Here is a 20,852-nt window from a genome sequence, read left to right on the forward strand (position 1 = left end):
GATAGCCAGGGCTACACAGAGGAACCCTGTCTCGAAAAAACAAAAAACAAAAAAAAAAAAAAAAGAAAATAGATTAAGATAGATTGAAGATACAAGAGCTTGTCTCCAAGGAGGAGGAGGAGTTGGAGCAGCAGCAGCAGCCGCAGCAAAGAGATTGTAATGATTTGAATGAAAACCCGCCCTCAAATCCCATAGGCATTGTTGGAGGTGTGGCCTTGTTGGGGGTGTGGCCTTGTTGGGGGTGTGGCCTTGTTGGAGGAAACATTTCACTGGGGTGGGCTTTGAGGTTTCAAATGCTCAAGCTATAGGTTCCTGTCCCCCTTCTCTTCCTGCTGCCTGCTGATCCTGATGTAGAATTCTCAGCCCCTCTTCAGCACCATGTCTGCATGTATGTCACCATGCTTCTCACCATGACAGTAATGAACTAATCCTCTGAACTCTAAGTCAGCTCCAATTAAATGTTTCCTTTATAAGAGTTGGTCATGGTGTCTCTTCACAACAACAGAACGGTAAGACAGCTCAAATTTCTCTATCCATGCATATTCTTTCCAGGAGTATCCCAGAAGCCAGTGCCTTAAAACCAAAGCTGAGTGTTTCCAGTACACGGCTGAGGAAGGCTTTGCCATGGGTAGCTTGCCTTGGCTACTTCTCCCACTTAAGCAAACACATATGTTCTGCACCAGAATATCAGGGTACTAATGTGATTGCTAATTACCCACCTTGGACTAGGCAAAGGATTATCTACCTCACTACCTGTGTGATTGATCCTGTGTGATTATCTACCACTAAGACACAGCCTCCCCTGCTTCTGATGCAATTACCTTCTTCCATGGTGAGGCTGATGCCCATGTGAGGACTTGTTCCAGATACACACGTGATTGATGCCCATACAATTAACTAGTACAATGATAATGCTAGTGATTGATGCCTGTGTGATTATCTGCCAAGATGATATCCGTGCAAATGAAAACTGGCAAGTTCTGTAACTTCTAATAATAACCCTCACCAGCATATGAAAGCCAATCACTTAAGGACTTAAGACAGGTCCTCTCTGAAGATAAAAGGCCACCCATACACCACTGGGTATCTCTTTTATGTATGTAGTATGTACATTTCTATGCTAAATCACATATTTATGCACACATATCTGGGTGAGGAGTCCTACCTTCTTACAGTAGTATTTAAAAGAAAACCTGAGGGCTGATAACATGGGAAGGGTCCTTGCTGTCAACCATGACAGCCTGAGTTGAATCCCCAATGAGGTGGGAGAAGAGAACCGACTACCTTTGACCTATATAAGCACACCATGCCATGCTTGTGCCCTGCTCCCGAATCAGTGTTGAAAGTGGAATCAAAGTTTTAACATTACACCCTGGGCCTTCCCCTTTCTAAAATTCTGATTCTGGAGGCTCATCAACAAAAAATGGGTTAATGATGTCACAGAGAACAGACTCTGTTCATCGCGCAGGTTGTTTCCGTTAGCAGCATTGGTTCCTAGTGACTGTTTTGCTCACACTGATCATCTCGGGAAATCAGAAATACCTGCCAGTGATAACTCTGCCTCTCTCGGTGGGGTGCAGACAATTGTGCATGGCCCGGTCCCAACAGCAGTCCAGTCCCAGGTGACACAATTCACTTCTTATCCCCCATTTCCCTCCTCCACAAACACTGGAGTCAGTAAGCGCATGTTTAACCATTTATCTCCCCTCCTTGTCACCAATTCATTGTTCTTACTGTTGGGAAAGCATGTAATATCCCCTATAGAATTGATAATTTTCTTTGTTATTATTTAAAAAAACCTGATAATCCATGAAGAGTTTCTTCCGGAGTAATGTTAATTCAGCTGCCTGTTTTATAATAGGATTATGTTTTCCAGGATTTAAAAATCCCACGTGTTAACTACCAAATAGGCTTCTACAACCACTATAAAATCTAATTTAATCCCCACTGGCATTAGGGGAATAGCTGAGGTACAATTTATGTCTAACTACACTTAACACCCTACAGCCTCCAATAAATATATAACATTTCTTTTGAAGTTATAAAAGGAAGCTGTTCAGTGGGGTAACTGGGTCTCAGGAGTCCAATCATGCGATATCTCTAAGGCAGAACAAATGTTGTTTACATGCGGTAGGGATTATGGGGAAAGTTTGTTTAAACAGATTAATGCGTGTTTACCCATATTTATGCGACCTTCTACGTTATGCAAATTCAACTTAAAATGATCTTCATTTCTTTCATTTGAAAATAATTATGGAGGGAGTCAGCTATTTGGTCTGTTACCATTTAGTTTGAGAACCTAATTAGCTTAGAATACATTTCAGAATAAATGCTGTACCAAATTCAGGCAGAAGGCTAACACCACGTTTTACTTTACACCATGGGAGGAGGCTTTTCTTTGGTGTGTGGGTGAAGATGAAGGAAGGGGAAGACCTGAGGGCCAAAGGCAGGGATTAACGTGTTCTCTTCTGTCTGTTAGTCTCCTTTTAAACGCAGAGGGCATGTAATGGCCTCTCAAGGGATCGACAAATCTAGGCACAGCTAGACACTCCCTTCCTGTTCTGCCCTTCCCAGTCCCTCCCACCCTCAGACAGGTGAATAAGGGGACGCCAGTGACAAAGACCAAGCTCAAGAGGAAGGAGAATGAAATAAGGAAGCTGACTCAGAACACATCAAAGAGGACCTAGCACTGGGAAGCTGAACTTGAATCTCAGGGCTGTCCAACCTCTTTAAAGATGCAAATTGCTGTCAAACACAGAAAACAGTAGGGCTCTGTTTACCCTTTCAGACAGGGTGCAAACTGCTAATCAGGCTCCATTGCTGGGCTGGCCACTTTGTTTATCAATAAACAGGAAGACAGTTAGACTATAATTTTCCTGCCTAGTACTGGTGGCCAAAAGGAAATGCTGGCAGCTTGATAGTACTGGGTTCCAGTTGTACAGAAACCCAATTATTATTGGACTAATGTATGGGTGTTTGCAAGTCACACAGGCCTGCTACACATGTCCACAAAGCCATGTGAGACATATTGGCAGTGATGGAGCCTGGTGACGCATGGACTGAGGAGAGCTGTCAAAACAGGCCTGGGCCTCCAGGAGCTCAGCTGTGCACTGCTGCCTCAAAACGTGTGTGTGTGTGGGGGGGGGGGTGTGGGTGTATGTGCGCGCGCACATATACACCCCCCCCCCACACACACACACAGGAAAGTGAGTTAAGATGGCAGTCACATGGGAATCTTTCAAGTCGTCAAACGACGTAATATAAACAACAAGGCAATAAATCGCTCTGTAGCTGGAGATTTTATTGGAATATGGTCTAACTGCTACTGCATGCTGTGTTACCATGGAATACCCACACACCCAGTTATTCTAATGTGGGTAAACACACCACCTCAAATCTAAAATATGCACAAGATCCTAAGCCTAGCATAGAACAAAAAAAAAATCCAGTCTTACACACATTAAGGACTTTGGACAATCCAAATCACTATTTAGTTCTTTTTCATTTGTTCTTTACAGCTGCATTTGTAAGAGATCAGTGTACATGTGTTCAAAATGCATATTTTTGCTTATTTTTGTACACTGATAGCTAGGCATGAAAATGTACAGTATACACTGGACAGTGCTTTTGTTAATGCTGAAATAACCCATATATGAATAAACCCATATATGAATAAAGAAAATATATTGATCACATAGAATTTACTGATTCATCAGGTATCTGCTATGTAGTGTCTAAGTATGAGAAACTCTGGTAAATTGTGAGAACACAACACAATAGAATTGTCTTTACAAGGTCAAGAGTCTGGCAGGGAGTGGACACTGAATGACTCATGGGCTTTGGATGTTAGCTTACCCAACTCTTTTCTTTTCTTTTTTTTTTTGGAGACAGGGTCTCATCTAGTCTCCAACTCTATTTTCAGGGCAATGTCTCCAAGGATGAGACTGAGCTCCTAAGTGATAGACTGACAAGTGTGTGCTATCCTACTTGGCTTTATGCAATGCAGAGAATCAAGCAGTTTACCAACAGAACCATGCCTTCTGCCCTAACCAACCGGCGTTCATTCTGCTCACTCCACAGCAACCGTCCTGGCTATTTGAAATGGCAAACACTGGTTCACTGTAGGAACTTATAGGACATGTCATATAAGTGAAAATTCTGAATCTTGGTATGGCTCTAATCTTGGTATGGCTCTGTTGAGAACAGTTTTGATCAAATGTTTTGGGGTGGGCACTGACTGGAGACTCATAACCTGTTACCTTGAGCAAGTTTGCTAACATCTCTGAACTCTCCTTCGCTTCTCTATTGCTGAGGATGATGAGTTGAGAGCAGAACAAGGGGACCTAATCCACGCATAGCACTTAGAAACTGTGAACAAACAGAAGCATGTACCAGCTCTCTGGAGTCATCCTCGGACAACTGTCAGCACCACGGTCAGCTCCAGAACTCCAGGAGATGTCAGGAACTCCAAAGATAATGGGGTGAAACTGCCTTCAGCTTGGGCCTGTGCAAAGGGACCGCTATCTTCCCACTGACCCAGGAAGGGGATGTGGTAATGTTTGGAGCCTCTTGAATCTCAAAGATGAAGATGGGTGACTGATCCCTGACCCACGTATTGACTCCAAGTCTGGGTCTTTCATACCCACCTCAGCTTCCCTTTCCTCTAAGTGGAAAGGATTCCCTGATTTATTGGCCCTGATTCTTTCAGTTATAGCCCCTGATGCACTAAGCCATGGATCATTTCAGAAAAGAGTTGCTCTTCATACCACACCCTTTCCCATCATAGCAGAGGGGATTAGACCAGGAGGATGAAATGATTATCAAGAAATCTAGTGGTATTCAAAGCTAGCTTTGTCTGTCTGCCTTTCCTTCTTTCTTTTTTCTTTCCAAGACAGAGTTTACAGAACTCACTCTGTAGACCAGGATGGCCTTGAACTCACAGAGATCCACCTGTCTCTGCCTCCCAAATACTGAGAGTAAAGGTGGAAAAATTTGAGGTATCTTTAAGAAACCCACTCTCATATCGAGTCAGCTCTCTGGTTCATCTTTCTCCTTAAAAGTTTTTATCTCTTCTGATGCCCAGTAAGGCCATTTTGGAATATCCTTTATAGCAAACCAAAAATTTCTCTAAGAATATATTGCTTTCTTTGACTAGAAATGGTTGGGAGTCAAGAGACCAGTTACCACCTTCAGACCACTGAAACAAGCACAATTGAGTGACATGTGAAATACCGGAAAAGGAAAAGTATATTTGAAAGAGACAGCAGGGCATATCTTTAGTAGAAAGGCAGCAGGCTTCCTTTGGGTTAATTCTTCACTTTTCTTTTACCAGAGAAACCATCTTCCTCACCCTATTATGTATAGTGTAGAACGAGAATCAAACCATAGGGCTGGAGAGATGGCTCTTCAGCCAAGAGCATGTACTGCTCTTCCAGAGATTCCAGGTTTGGTTTTCAACATGGCAGCTCACAAACACCTGTAATTCCAGATCTAAAGGGTTCAACACCCTCTTCTGGCCTTCATGGGTACCAGGAACACAGCGATGGACAGACATATATATGCAGGCAAAAAAACATTATGTGTAAAATAAATTAATTAAATGACATTTTAAAATAAATGAATATCAAAATAAAAATGAATATCTTGGGCCAACTTTGTGAAAACCTTGTTGTTTTCCTTGTCTCTCAGAGTTAAAAAAAAATTTTTTTTAAAGAAAAGGTTTTGATTAATATAGTGTGGGTAAGCGTGTGTGAGAGTATGTATGCAAGCAAGTGTGTATGTGTGTATACATGCATATGAAGGTCATAGGATAATACTGAGTATCTTTCTTAGTCTCTTTCCACATTAGGTTTAGAGTCTCACTCAAAAGCAGTGGTGTTCGACCTGTAGGTTGCAGACCCTTGGAGAGAGGGGAATCAAGCAACCCTTTCTCAGGGGTCACCCTAAGACCGCTGTAAAACACTGATACTGTATTACAGTTCACACCAGCAGCAAAATTTCAGTTATGAAGTAGCAACAAAAATAAGTTTAGGGTTGGGGGATCGCCACAAAGCTCGTGAGTTGACCCTTGGCATTGGACGTCTGAGAACCATGGGTTTAGATCTCATTGGCTAAAGGAGCTGGCCAGCAAGCCCAAGACACACTCCTGTCTCTGCCTCCTTAGCACAGGGACGTTGATGTGTTTTTGTATCCTCTCCTCTTCCTGTTCCTGGTCCTCCTGCTCTTCCTCCCCCTTTCAGTGTGAGAGCTGGGGTAGAACTTGAGCCGGCCTGGTTCCAAAAATTATCTTACAGACAGACTGAGTCATATCTCCAGTTCCCTTTTAACCTTAATGCTAAGCTGAAACTCAAAGGTATATTTCACTGGCCAGGCCTGGGCTTTCTGAAGTCAGAAACATTGTATTGTGGGTCATCGTCAGTCTTAATTGGATGTAGGAGAAGAAATGCCTGACAATTTAAAGGCTTCATCTCCTCGTGAAGAGGCTTTGTGGAGCTCATTAAATAGAGACCTCCGAGTATGGCGGCTCTCCACTAAGATGACACCAGGTCCGAGGAACAAAACAATGAGGAGAGGGGAAGAGGGTTGTTTGGATTTGCTTTTGCACAATTATTCCTCAGGGGCAAGGTTATTTAAGGTATGGGAGGATTATTAAATGACTGGAAACATTTTGCTGCTTGCATAAAAACCTGCATAGTTTTTTTTTTTTCAGAACCTTTAAGGATCAAAAAGACCTTGCCGAGTTCCAAAGCACAGTTCAGCTTTCCATACTGTTCTGAAAAGACTCCCAGATGCCCCAATTGCTATTGAAGAAATATCCCAAGCTCTGAGGTCTTTTAATAAATGCAAGGCACCTGGGAGTGGACCTTCCCATCCTAATCCACACCCCTATTGAAGAGGAGTTGGCTCCCTGCGCCCCTGTGAACATTTAATCACTGGCTGCATCTTCTGCTTTCTCCCTGTGGGGAGAACACCTAGCCACTCACATTTATTCCTGCAAAACTGATAACACACAAGAATCTAAAATCTAGCCAAATGGATCTGTGAATGTAGACAGTGGGGGGGGGGGGAGAGAGAAAGAGAGAGGGGGTGAGGGGTGTGTGTGTGTGTGTGTGTGTGTGTAAGAGACAGAGAGAGTATTGTGTATGAGTGTGAGGTGTGTATGTGTGTGTGCAAGTGTGAGTGTGTTGGTATATGCATGTCAGTGTGAGGGTGTGAGTATGTATGTATGAGTGTGCATGCACAAGAGAAGAAGGAACTGTGAGACTAAATACATATGTTTAGGGTGGAAAAGAGTCTTCCATCTGTCTGGCAATGAAAAGCATTATAGAGGAACTCAAGAATTAATTGTTTTACTTGACATTTTTATTCATTTCTATGTATATATGTGAACATGTGTGAGTTTATGTGTGCCAGGAGCCGATGGGGATGATTCCTCGAAACTGGAGTTATGGGTAGCTGTGAGTCACCCTGTGAATGCTGGGAACTGAAAAGATGCTGAGTTTTCTGGAAAAGCAACAAGTATTCTTAACCACTGAGCCATCCATTGACCCTCTCTCCAGCCCATGAATTAACTGGCATGAAATGTTACGTGTGTCAGGTGTGGTGGTGCACACCTTTAATCCTAGTACTTGGGAGGCAGAGGCAGGCAGATCTCTGCAAGTTCAAGGCCAGCCTGGTCTATGCAGTGAGTTGTAGGATAGGCAGAGCTATCTAGTGAGACAATAAGAAACATAAGTAAATGTTTAAGGTTTGTATTGGCTGGGCTCATAGCTCAACAGGAGATCACTTGCCTGACAACGAGAAGGCCCTAGCTTCATCTCCAGAACTACAAAAGGAAAACAGCAAAAGAGAAGATGGATCAGAAAAGTATATTTATATTTATCAAAGAGTAAATATATTAGTATTCTTATTCATATGAGAAAATACTTGATGTGGTTGTTTGAAAGAAAATGTCCCATGTAGGCTTGTGTATTTGAGCACAGGATGATTCTAGAACCTGTCAAGGTTGATAATCACTATCAACCATCATACTATAATAAGCCAATCACTTTGAGTGACATGAAGTAGCTATCTCATAACAAGCAACTTGAATTGGCAAAAGGGTTGACTCTGTGTTATGCAATGGGCTAAGTATTAAAGGAACACAGATATGTGGCACTGTCCCAACATTCCCTCCCCTTTAATGTCCAACATGCTTTAGGCATCCAGGGTGTCCTGGTATCCAAGACAGAGACACAACAAAACCCTTGAACTCCTTGAAACGACAGCCTAGTGATGTATTTCTCCAGGACTGCTGAAGTTCTAACAGTTGATTAGAAGGCCCAACTATTTAATATTTGACTGTATTGCCACAGCTACTTTTCAAGATGGAAACTAGCTATAATAAGCCATGGGTTCTCTGCCAGTGGAGCAGGTGACCTGGAGAGGCACTTCAAAGAGCCTTGGTATTCCCAAGATATTCCACTTAGTCCAATATGAGGAAGCCTCTAAAAGTAGCCTCACAGAGGACATGTACAAATGTCTCCTCTACACAGTTTGCTCTACATGCAAGCAAACACTCATGCACATGCATAATAAATCTGAATCTTTCTTTTAAAACAAAAAAACAAAACCCCCCAAAAACCCACTTAGAATCAAATGAACATGAAAAAGCCACAGACCACATTTCTATAGACCTGAATTTTTGCATCTTTGACTATATCACTACTAGCTAGTGACTCCTCCAAGGTAAGCATCATGAAACCACATCTTTCTTATCTGTCTCATTGCCTCGTTGAAATTTGTCTTACATTTAAATAATTAAATGTAGATACTAAATAATTTAAATAACTGTTTGAAAAATCACTATATAGTGAAACAGCAGGTCCTCCATGACCTGTCACCCAGTGTCAGTGCCAGAGTTCTGCTCAGTGATACATTTGTATTGTGGTCTGTCAAGCAGTTTCTCAGATATTCCTGTACTTCCTTATGCATTGAAAGTTGAAGAGGAGGTGATGGGAAGAGGGATTCTCTCACCCATACTTGAGAAGGAGAGTTGAGCTTGAGCTGGTAGAACTATTTCTGACATTGAAGAAGATACTTAAACACAATTGGATTAGCAAGATAGGCTTAGGAGAAGGTATTACACACACAGCTTTTCTGTGGAAACCCCTGTTGTTTGCATGATAAGTACACTCCATAGAGAACCCAGCAAATGCAATACAGTCAGTCAATTATCAGAAAAATGCAAATAAAATTAGATATAAAATGATGTGCCTATATTTTAATAATTCTGAGGAAGGTGAGTTACATCATAGTTCAGCTTGGCAAAACTGTAAAAAGATAATTAGAAATAAAACATGAACATAGACTTCATGTTAAAGATAAACTCACTAAAACCAGGAACTCAGCTGTACACAGAGCACACACAATATGCTGTGATCACTGGAATCAGGAGTTCAAGGTCATTTCCAGGTACATTGGAAGATCCAGACTAGCCTAGGCTATGTGAACCCCTGTTTAGGAATAAACTAATTTTTCCCCACCCAGAAGAATAACATTCAAATATGAAAAATTATTAAGAAATAACTTCAAAGCCAGGTCTGATGGTACATGCCCTTTCATCTTGGGAGGCAGAGGCAGGCAGATCTCTGTGAGTTCAAGGCCAGCCTGGTCTACATAGTGAGTTTCAAGACAGGGCTACACAGAGGACCCCTATATCAGAAAAACAAAGAGAGATAACTTCAAGAAAGAAAAGAGAGCTGGGCAGTGGTGGTGCACGCCTTTAATCCCAGCACTTAGGAGGCACAGGCAGGTAGATTTCTGAGTTCGAGGCAAGCCTGGTCTACAGAGTGAGTTCCAGGACCGCCAGATCCATACAGAGAAACCCTGTCTCGAAAAACCAAAAAAAAAAAAAAAAAAAAAAAAAAAAAAAAAAAAAAAAAGAAGAAGAAAGAAAAGGGAATAATACATACAAGAAATTTAGCATTTATCTAGATATTCAGAAGCGAAGTTACCAGGTACGGTAATTTAAATAGGAATGGCCCCCTATAGACTTCTGTCAAATGCTTGGCCAAATGGAGTGGACTATTTAGTAGGTGTGGCCTTGATGGGAGAAGTGTGTCACTGTGGAGGCAGGGCTTTGAGGTATTGTATGCTCAAGCTTAGTGTGGCACACAGTCTCTCCTTCAGCTGTCTGCAGATCAAGACGTAGAACTCTCAGATGCTCCTCCAGCACCATGTCTGTCTGCACGCTGCCATGCTTCCTGCCATGATGATCACAGACTAAACCTTTGAAACTGTAAGCCAGCCCCAATTAAACATTTTCTTTTATAAGAGTTGCCATGGTCATAGTGTCTGTTCACAGCAGTGAAACCCTAAGACACCAGGACTAAAGAAGCAACAACCCTGGGACACTAAACAAAGCCATGGATGCAAACAAAGTTACTTGGGAGTAACCTTCAATGGTGATGGACGGGGGAAGATCCTACAGGGCCCACCCCTAAGCAGAGAACTACAGGCAACTGAAGGAATGCTCAGAGCAGGTAAAAAAGTCTTTCCTCCCTATGGAATGAGCATTGGTTATCCAATGCCAAGTCACCCTGACATCATATACAAACAAGTGACAACAGGCAGACTGAGCCAGCGCGCTTAGCTATTCATATTATATATTATATATGCATGTGTAACAATAACAGAAAAGGATTTGGGAGGAAGGAGGAATGGGAGGACTGGCAAGAGAAAAGGGAGGTGGTGAGAAGGCTAGGCTGACGCATGACAGGCTTCAGGTGGGCATCAGGAGGTGAGGCCTGAATCTGTTTCCAAGAACTGGGCAAGTACAGAGAAGTCCGGGCCTCAGTAGCTGCCCGGCCACCTGGCCTGAGGCAAGGACAGCAACAGTTTCCAGACCTCCCTGTCCTGGTAACGGTTCTGGAATGTCCACAGAGACAGAAGTAAGATAAAGGTCACCTACCCTGGAATTCCCCCAATGTGCCTTAAATCAGGCCTGCGAGCTCACTTGGCTGTCTCTCTATCTTGGTAATGGAAGACCCCAGCATGCTGGACTTCTGCAGAATAAAAAACTCTTTGCATTTAACTATTATTTGAGTCTGGGGTATCATTCTTCAGTAAATCATGGACCCTTACAGGGGGAAATGAAATATTTCTTGTTTTAATGGGTAAAGTCAACTCAGATTAAGAGAGGCTAAGGCTCTAGCTTTGCAAGAAGGGAACATCTACACAAGCAGTAAGTATAAGGTTCACTCCACCACAAGGTCTAGAAAATCTGGGGCAGAGAGCATGGCTCGGGGGCAGAGCGCCTGCTCAGCATGTGAAGCCCCAAGTCTATCCCCAGACCTGATTTAAAAAAACAAATAAAAGGTGTCTAGGAAATTCAGATCTCAGCTCTCCCATTTAATAGCTATGTATCTTTGGACAGATTTGAACATTTTAAATGAGATTATATGTGAAAATAGTATATGACAATGAAATGCACATCTGTACATATGGGTAATGTCTTAGTCAGGGTTTCTATTCCTGCACAAACATCATGACCAAGAAACAAGTTGGGGAGGAAAGGGTTTATTGAGCTTACACTTCCACGTTGCAGTTCATCACTAAAGGAAGTCAGGACTAGAACTCAAGCAGGTCAGGAAGCAGAAGCTGATGCAGAGGTCATGGAGGGATGTTTCTTACTGGCTTGCTTCCCTTGGCTTGCTCAGCCTGCTCTCTTATAGAACCCAAGAACACCAGCCCAAAGGTGGAACCACCCACAAAGGGCCCTCCCCACTTGGTCACTAATTAAGAAAATGCCCCACAGCTGGATCTCATGGAGGCACTTCCCCAACTGAAGCTCCCTTCTCTGTGATAACTCCAGCCTGTGTCAAGTTGACAGACAAAACTAGCCAGTACAATTGACCCCTTGTCAACTTGACACGCAAACACATCACTATTAAGCCTCAACCCTTACTTTCTTATTCATCCCCAAGATCTAAATTACTTTAAAAGTCCCACAGTCTTTACATATTAAAAGTTCAATTACCTTAAAATGTCCAATATCTTTAAAATTCAAAGTCCTTTAAAAATTCAAAGTCTCTTAACTGTGGGCTCCACTAAAATACTTTCTTCCTTCAAGAGGGAAACATATCAGGGCACAGTCACAACCAAAAGCAAAACTCAAACTCCAATGGTTCAATGTCTGGGATCCAACTCACGATCTTCTGGGCTCCTCCAAGGGCTTGGGTCACTTCTCCAGCTCTGCCCTTTGTAGCACACAGCTTGTCTTCTAGGCTCCAGCTGCCTATACTCCACTGCTGCTGCTGTTCTTGGTGGTCATCACATGGCACTGGCATCTCCAAAATACTGCTATCTTCCACTATAATTAGGCTTCACCAATAGCCTCTCATAGGCTCTCTTCATGGTGACAAGCCTCTGTTCCTATGCATGACCCCTTCAAGTCTTGGGCCATCAATAGCAACTGAGGCTGCACCTTCACCAATGGCCTTCCGTGGCCTCTCACTGTGCCAAGAGCCTCAGCTGCTCTTCAATACCCCTTCATGCCTTCAAAACCAGTACCATCTGGGTGACTCTTACACAGTACCAAGTCCAACCACAGCACAAAATACAACTGTGGCTATCCCTGGAACACAGCCTCTGTGCTCTCAGAAAACACTTCCCAGAAGATTTCACCCCAGTGATGCTGGTCTCTTCTTAATCACCGCTAATTTCTTAGCTCCAGCTAACCAGCATCAATAATCCCAGTAACACAAAGGTTTGCACAGTGGTTCTGGTATCTTGTTACTCACAGCTGATTCTTCAGCCCCAGCTAACCAAAACCATAGAATCTTCGCAATCAAAACATGGCCACTGTAAGAGTCTTTAATCTTCCCTCTGAAATTTCACAAGCCAGGCCTCCATCTTTTGCACTGTTCTTAACATTGTCTTCCAAGCTCCTACAGAACTTTCTACCAAGCTCTTAATATTCTAATGGCTTTTCTAGCTCAAAGTTCCAAAGTCCTTCCACAGTCCTCCCCAAAACATGGTCAGGTTGTCACAGGAATACCCCACCACTCTGGTAACAATTTGTCTTGTCAGGGTTTCTATTCCTACACAAACATCATGACCAAGAAACAAGTTGGGGAGGAAAGGGTTTATTGAGCTTATACTTCCACATTGCAGTTCATCACTAAAGGAAGTCAGGACTGGAACTCAAGCAGGTCAGGAAGCAGGAGCTGATGCAGAGGCCATGGAGGGATGTTTCTTACTGGCTTAATTGCTTCCCCTGGCTTGCTCAGCCTGCTCTCTTAGAGAACCCAAGAGCACCAGCCCAAAGGTGGTACCACCCACAAGGGGCCCTCCCCACTTGGTCACTAACTGAAAAAAGGCCCCACAGCTGGATCTCATGGAGGCACTTCCCCAACTGAAGCTCCCTTCTCTGTGATAACTCCAGCCTGTGTCAAGTTGACACACAAAACTAGCCAGTACAGGTAACACATACAAGTTATAATATATGTAATTATTACATGGAACAATCAGTGAACTAGTTCCAGCTAAAGAGATGAGTCAGAAGTTACGAGCACACACTGCTCTTGCAGAGGACCTAAGTTCAGTTCCCAGTACACCACAGAGCAGCTCACAACCTCCGGAAAGCCCAGTTCTAGGGGATCCAACACCTCTGAACTCGGTGGGCACTCTGCTCTCATGCACACCTACCTCTCACATACACACATATAATTAAAAATAACAAAAAAGTGAATCTTTACAATTACTACCACTTCACCTGGGCATGGTGGCACATACCTTTGGTCCCAGCACTTAGGAGGCAGAGGCAGAGGGGATCTCTTGATTTGAGACCAGACTGGTTTACTTCCAGGACAGCCAGGGAAACTTTATCCAGTATTGACATAGGCTCATCAAGAAAACTCTCTGAACAGGTGTGGTGGTATCCAACCTTTAATCTCAGCACTCAGGAAGCAGAAGCATGTGGATCTCTGTGAGCTGGAGACCAGCCTAGTCTACATAGTGAGTTCCAAGCCATCAAGGGTACATAGTAAGACTCAATCTCAAAACAAAGAAACATAAAACATGCGTCTGGCAAGCCATTTCTGGGACCCTCTTGTCCCACAGAGGGAAGCTATTACTCTATTTTTAAATAAAACTTTGCTTACCTTAAAAAAAAGAAGGAAGAAGGAAGGAAGGAAGGAAGGAAGGAAGGAAGGAAGGAAGGAAGGAAGGAAGGAAGGAAGGAAGGAAGAAAGAAAGGAAGGAAGGGGAGAGAGGGGGAAAGGAAGGAAGGAGAGGAAGGGAGGAAGGGAGGAAGGGAGGGAGGGAGGGGGAAGGGAGGGGAGGGGAGGAAAGGAGAGGAGAGGAAGGGCTGGAGAGATGGCTCAGTGGTTAAGAGCACTGACTGTTCTTCCAGAGATCCCGAGTTCAATTCCCAGCAAGCACATGGTGGCTCACAACCATCTGTAGTGGGATCTGATGTCCTCTTCTGATGTGTCATGTCTGAAGACAGTGACAGTGTACTTCCATTAAGAACAAATAAGTAAATCTTTAGAAAGAAAGAAAGAAAGAAAGAAAGAAAGAAAGAAAGAAAGAAAGAAAGAAAGAAAGAAAGAAAGAAAGACAGACACAAAAAAAACAAAACAGTTGGTCAGACATTTGCCCTGCATTCGTGAAGCTGTGGATTTGATCCCAGCACTGCTAAATAAACAAAAATGAATGCAAAATCCAAGTTTGTGTACCTGAGTTCAGTTTTGGGGTGATGGGGAGGTACACGGTCAGGGTGGATATTTAACTGGGTAATCAGGAATGCACCTTCATTGGAAAGAGGGATCTGATGAAAATCGAATAGCTTCATGAAAAGAGACTCATACCCCCAGGATAAATCAGGAGCATGCCTCGGTTTCCCTATTTGCAAAAGGAACATAATTGTAGTGACTATGAGCTGTCGTGTAATCGACAGTGTCTGGTATTTTGTCAGCACCATTTAGATATCGTTAAACTCTAACAGAAATTCTCAATGGCGTCTTATGCGGCACTTGGCGCCAACCCCTTAACAGTTACATAGCAAACTTGTTAGATTTTCATATGGCACACTTGTCAAATGTTTAGATGATGTGAGTGTCAGATGACGAAACCAAAATCCAAAAGAGCCTTGAGACAACGGCTATGAAATGCAGCATATGAGAGGGAATTAAATCCCCTTTTATGGTTTTCTTTCCTGAGTCTGTGACAAAATAGCTTGAGAGGCAATTACAGAAGGAAGTTGAAGGTGCTTGCTCCACCATGGTAGGGAACTCAAGGCATCAAGACCTAAAAATGGTTGGTCATGTGACAGCAGGCTCAAAGGGGCAATGGATGGTATAGCACGCAACTTGCTTTCTCCATCTTATAAGGTCTAGTATCCCAGTCAGTTATGCCCACAGTGGGTGAGTCTTGCAAGGTCAGCCAAGATGACCCTCCACAGGCATGCCCAGGGGCACATTTCCAAGCTGTCCTAGATGCTGTCAAGCTGACCCCTCTAACCACCATGGCTAGCAAGAAATTCTCACAACAAAACTAGCAATATCCAAATCCACTTTTTAAAATTATTGTGCTGGCTTACCAGGACTTTCTGTGGATTTTTAAAGGGCGCTCTAGTTGGCTCTAACTCAGCAGGTAGAAAAGTATGTTTAGTAATTAATGCAAAATTCAGATGTAATGAGCAAATTGAGTATCCTAATAAAGACACTGTGAAGGGACACCAGCCAGCTTGAGTGTGGCAAACATGGCTCTTGTAGTTTGTCCTTCTCTCCCCCATGCTGAAAACAGTGAGATTCCATTCCTAAAGCTAGCCCCCAAAGTCTACTTCCTAAAGTTAGCCCCCAAGGTCTACTTCCTAAAGTTAGCCCCCAAGGTCTACTTCCTAAAGCTAGCCCCCAAGGTCTACTTCCTAAAGCTAGCCCCCAAGGTCTACTTCCTAAAGCTAGCCCCCAAGGTCTACTACCTAAAGCTAGCCCCCAAGGTCTACTACCTAATTTGGCCACTTTCTCCTGAGGCTGACTTCTAAGGTCCAGCTATCAAAGTATTGAAGTCAAGCAACCCAAAGCCCCCTTTAGCTCATATAATTAACATACCCAAGTACGGGGCAGGAGAAATGGCTCAATGGCTAAGAGCCACTCTTAGGATCTTCCAGAGTACACAAGTTCAATTCCCAGCATCCACATGGCAGCTCACAACTGTCTGCAACTCCAGGTCTGTAGACGATCTGTTACCCAATGCACATAAAAATAAATAAATCTTTTTAAAAAATTTAAATGAAACACATTCTAACTATTAAATTAAAATGAAACACATCCTGACCATACCCAATTAAAATGAAACACATCCTAACAATTAAAATGAAACACTTCATCCTAACTCAGGGTTTTCTCCTTTTTCCTTTGTAAACCACCATTTTCCTATCTCCTCTCTAACCTAAGAGAGTCCTTTGTCCCCCTTCCAGGACACATACTCCTCCCTCCTCTCTCTTGTTCCCTCCCAACTTCTCCCTCTTCCTCTATCTCCTGTCTTTGTCCCTTATCTGGTGCCCTCTCCCTCTTGGATAAATAAATCTCCTTTGTGTTAAGAACAGGACTTGGAGCTGGGCTGTGGTAGCACACACCTGTAATCCCAGCACTCTGGGAGGCAGAGGCAGGTAGATTTCTGAGTTCGAGGCCAGCCTGGTCTACAGCGTAAGTTCCAGGACAGCCAGGGCTACACAGAGAAACCCTGTCTTGAAAAAACCAAGTCCAAAAAACCAGGAAAAAAAAAAAAAAGAACATGGACTTGGGTTGTCTTCAGCCAGCTCCAAGATTCCCTACGCCTGTTTGGTGTCTCAATCACCCACAAGCATGAGAACAGAACTTCAAAGCCCAGGACCCTTGTAAAAAGCCAAGTGTGGTGGCAGGTTTGTAATCCCAGTGGTGAGGAGGCAGAGATAGGTCCTGTGACTCACTGGACGGCCAGCCTCACCTAATCTAATCTGAGGAGGCACAGACAGAGAGTCCTGTGACTCACTGGACTGCCTCTCCTAATCTACCAGCCAATAAACTGTATCAAAAAAATAAGGTGGAGAGTATCTGAGGAAAGACATTTAAGGTTGACCTCTGGCACCTACACATGTCCACACATATAAGCAAATGCATGCACCTGGGCATAATGGCACACACCTTTAATCTCAGCACCCCGGAGGCAGAGGCAGGTGGACCTCTGTGATCCATCAGACCAGCCAGGTCTACACAACAAGTTCCAGGAAAGCCAGGGCTACATACTGAGATCCTGTTTCTAAGCCCCTTCCTCCCCCAACCAACAAAAGCACACACACACACACACTGTATGAAATTATGATTGAAGATGGTAGTTGTAGCTTGCTCATCTCAGGCTTCTAACCAGTATCTTGACTGCTGCTATCTGGCTAGAGAATGGCTGAGTATACAGACCCACAAACAAACAGAGATACGACAGGAAGGAGGAACACTGTCGTGAGGGGAACAGAAAAGATCCCTGGTAGGTCTCAGAGGACAGACAGCCTCAAGACTTAAGAAATAGAGTTAGAACTTTCTCCAGGCCTTCAAGGACTTACTATGGCACAGTGGGGAAATAAGTACCGTTTAATCTCAATAGCTATGGGCTTTATCTGACCCATTTCCTGTAGGAAATCAAGCTACTCGGAGGCCCTTTATCAACTTTTCTCCAGTAATAATCCCCATCCCTGACAAAAGAAGATATTGTCATCCCCTTCGTAGAGATAAGAAATTGAGGCAAAGAAGTAAGGTGAATTGCCCGAGGTTACACAGGACTGGAATTACAACCTGGTATCTAATCTTGGAGCTCACTACATGAGTTAGGGGAGGGGTACATTGGAATCACATTATAGTCTTTAAAAAGAAAAGTCTATTTACTTTTAATGTCTAGGAGAAAGAGATTAATTGTATTAATCATACACCAAGTCGTTTATTCTAATCTTTTTCCAAATACTTGGGAAGTCTGGATTTTATCGTTATGAAGATGTGGGAAATTAACTCTTTTTTTTTTAATTAAGGCAAATATTTGTTTACTAAACTCTCTAAGGAAAGTAATTAATCTGGAAAACTGTACAGCTCAGACAGACTCTTCAGATCACAGGAGTAAGAAGCTACCCAGAGAGCAGGAATCCAGATGGCCTAGGGATCTGATGGGTAAACAAAGGTTGGAAAAAGCATGTTTTTAACCAAGGCATTTGCATGCATACATAAATTATTATTATACAGATTTACATATTTCACCTAATTATCAAACAAATGTGTGTGTTCATTACTTAAAAGCTTGAAAATAAACTGGGCGGTGGTGGCAAACACCTTTAATCCCAGCACATGGGAGGCAGAGGCAGGTGGATCTCTGAGTTTGAGACCATTCTGGTCTACAGAGTGAGTTCCTGGACAGCCAGGGATACACAGAGAAACCCTATTATGAAAAAAACAAAATAAATAAATAAAGTTAAACAAAACAGGAGGCTGGAGAGATAGCCCAGACATTAGGGGCTTCTCTTCCAGGATCCTTGGGTTCGGTTCCTAGCATTTATAAGGTAGGTAATAACCACCTGTAATTCTAATTCTAGAGGATCTAATGCCCTCCTCTAGTCTCTGTGAACTGCATGCATAGGGTGCACAATGTACATGTAGACAAAACACATAAAAAATAAAAATAAACTTTAAAAATAAAATTAATCAAAACAATATCAAACCATAGTGCCGACTGTTCAACCACCAGACAAGAAGCTGCTGAGGCGGCCGGGGTGGGGGGGACGGTGGGGGGTGGGGGGGTGCAGTGGGAGAAGGAGTTCATTTGCTGTATTCCCCACCCCATGGCCCACAGGTGCACAGCTTGAGCTTTCCACGTTCACTAACAACGGAGATATCGACCTGATACCCAGAGTCAGAGCATGTGAGCCAGGCAGCCAATCGGCTGGTGCCAGAAGTGCTTGACAAACAGCTGGGGACCAATGGGAGGCGGGCAGAGGGTAACTAGGCACCCATCATTATTTCTTTGAATGAGTATGCTTCTGCTCCCTTCCTGGCTCCCAGGACCTGTGTCCCTTGATTCCTGCACCTCTCACCCCTCTTCCCCCTTGGGTCATTGGGGGGCCAAGGGCTAGGGCAACAATTTACTTAAGCTAATCAATACCACAGAGCACATTTGATTACCTATTTATACACACACCAATCATAGTTATTGAATATCGTGATTTTAAGATATATTTGGATGGAATTTGTCCCTTCTTTCAAAGAAAACGCATAATAGCGAGAGTTAGAACCAATGTTTTTGGCTGAAGTCAAGAACGCTATCAGTAAAGACTGAGAACAAGAGACACCTCCAAACTGTAATGAACAAGGCTAGCTCAGAGCAATGGATGGCAGCCCGGGTTCGCTCCTTGTGTAAACCACGCCTTACCTTTTTGTTTTCTGCAACACCATCCTCGCAGTCCAACACGGCACAATCTACGTTCAAGGATGGGATCTTCCTTATTTTCTTTTCATCATTCCCAGGCACATAGAGCACTGCCCTCCGAGGGACATACTTGTGATTGGACAAGGAGCTGTACCCAGGCTTGCAGACACTGACCACGAGGGATGCCTTCCTGCAAGGGAAGTGGCTAGGGTTAGTCCAAAATGGAATTCTGTACTTATAAATTTGTAACTATACTCTGCTCTTAGCCATTCATTCCTTTTGGCTTTTTAAAAATATTTTAAAATTTTAAATTATGTGTTTGTGGTGGTGGGAAGGGTACCCATGTGGTCTTTGGAATTCCTTGAAGCTGAAGTTACAGGTGGTTTGGAGCCACCAGGGTTGATGTCCTCTGCACTCAGGAGCTGGGCTATCTTTCTCATCCTATTTTGGCTTTTTGGTTATAAGACAGGGTCCCACCATGTAGCCCAGGTTGTACTGGAACTCACAATATAGACCAGCCTGGCTTTGAACTCACAGAGATCTGCCTGCCTCTGCAAAGTACTGAGATTAAAGGCATGAGCCACTATGTCCACCTATTTTTTGGCTTTTTGAGATGACTCTTGTTACAGGCATATCCTTCACTATGGTACCCAGGCTGATCTCAAATTAAGGGCAAACCCTGGAGAATCTGACTCACATACTTACTGCATATTTCTACTCAAACACTCCGTTTTCAGTAAGAAAAATAGCAAGCCATGCAAAGAAATAGGAAAATATGGCCCTGTATAGGAACAAAAGCAAATCAGTAAGAGCCACCTGTGAAACTACCTGATGGAAGCTCCCATGTATGAGGATGTTAAAGCAACTATTGTGTTTTGGGTTTTGTTGTCGTTGTTGTTGGGTTTTGTGTTTGGTTTTGTTGTTCCTGGTTTGTTTCTCCTTGTTCTAGAGCACGAATGAACCCAGAACTCAAGTGCTTCCAGCCTCACACTTCCATCCCAGTGCTGGGACCACACTTGCTATTGTAGCAGCAGCCACAGCCTCTATGTCTACCCTGTGGCCATCAGGAAATGTGCAGATCCTCCCAAACATATACACAGCTAAAGTGTAACTGAGAAACAGGTATGGGAAACTCAAACTGACACAAAGTAACAACATCTGGCATCCAAGTGGTCCATGTGAAGTCTCCAGTGGATTCCAGAATTTCAGGGCTCAGCAATACAACACAAATGAGATTACGAAACAAACAAAAACATCCTCTCAAGAAGCCAAACTGCAGCAGCCCTCCCATGTGCTCAGCATGCCAGCATGCCGGCATGCCAGCATGGGGTGTGAGGTCTCCAAGACCCTGGGCACTTTCTCTTTTGGGGCGTGGCTCATGCCTACAATCCCAGTATTCTAGAAGTTGAAGCAGCAGCTACAGATGT

General features: G+C 43.4%; 2 protein-coding genes across 6 annotated transcripts in view; both read right to left on the reverse strand.

Moving 5' to 3' along the window:
- Window positions 1–20,852, reverse strand: part of Pcca (propionyl-CoA carboxylase subunit alpha) — a 774,935-nt gene that overhangs the window by 565,789 nt on the left and 188,294 nt on the right. The gene's annotated exons all lie outside the window — the stretch shown is intronic.
- The window catches only part of Clybl (citramalyl-CoA lyase), a 221,414-nt gene that overhangs the window by 75,779 nt on the left and 124,783 nt on the right, over window positions 1–20,852 (reverse strand). For all 5 annotated transcript variants that reach the window (XM_052190584.1, XM_052190583.1, XM_052190581.1 and 2 more), the window contains exon 2: window positions 19,429–19,615. In XM_052190584.1, the coding sequence (XP_052046544.1) occupies window positions 19,429–19,615 (187 nt within the window). The remainder of the gene's footprint in view (window positions 1–19,428; window positions 19,616–20,852) is intronic.

The sequence above is a fragment of the Apodemus sylvaticus genome, chromosome 8 (assembly GCF_947179515.1).
Source record: "Apodemus sylvaticus chromosome 8, mApoSyl1.1, whole genome shotgun sequence".
Taxonomy (NCBI): domain Eukaryota; kingdom Metazoa; phylum Chordata; class Mammalia; order Rodentia; family Muridae; genus Apodemus; species Apodemus sylvaticus.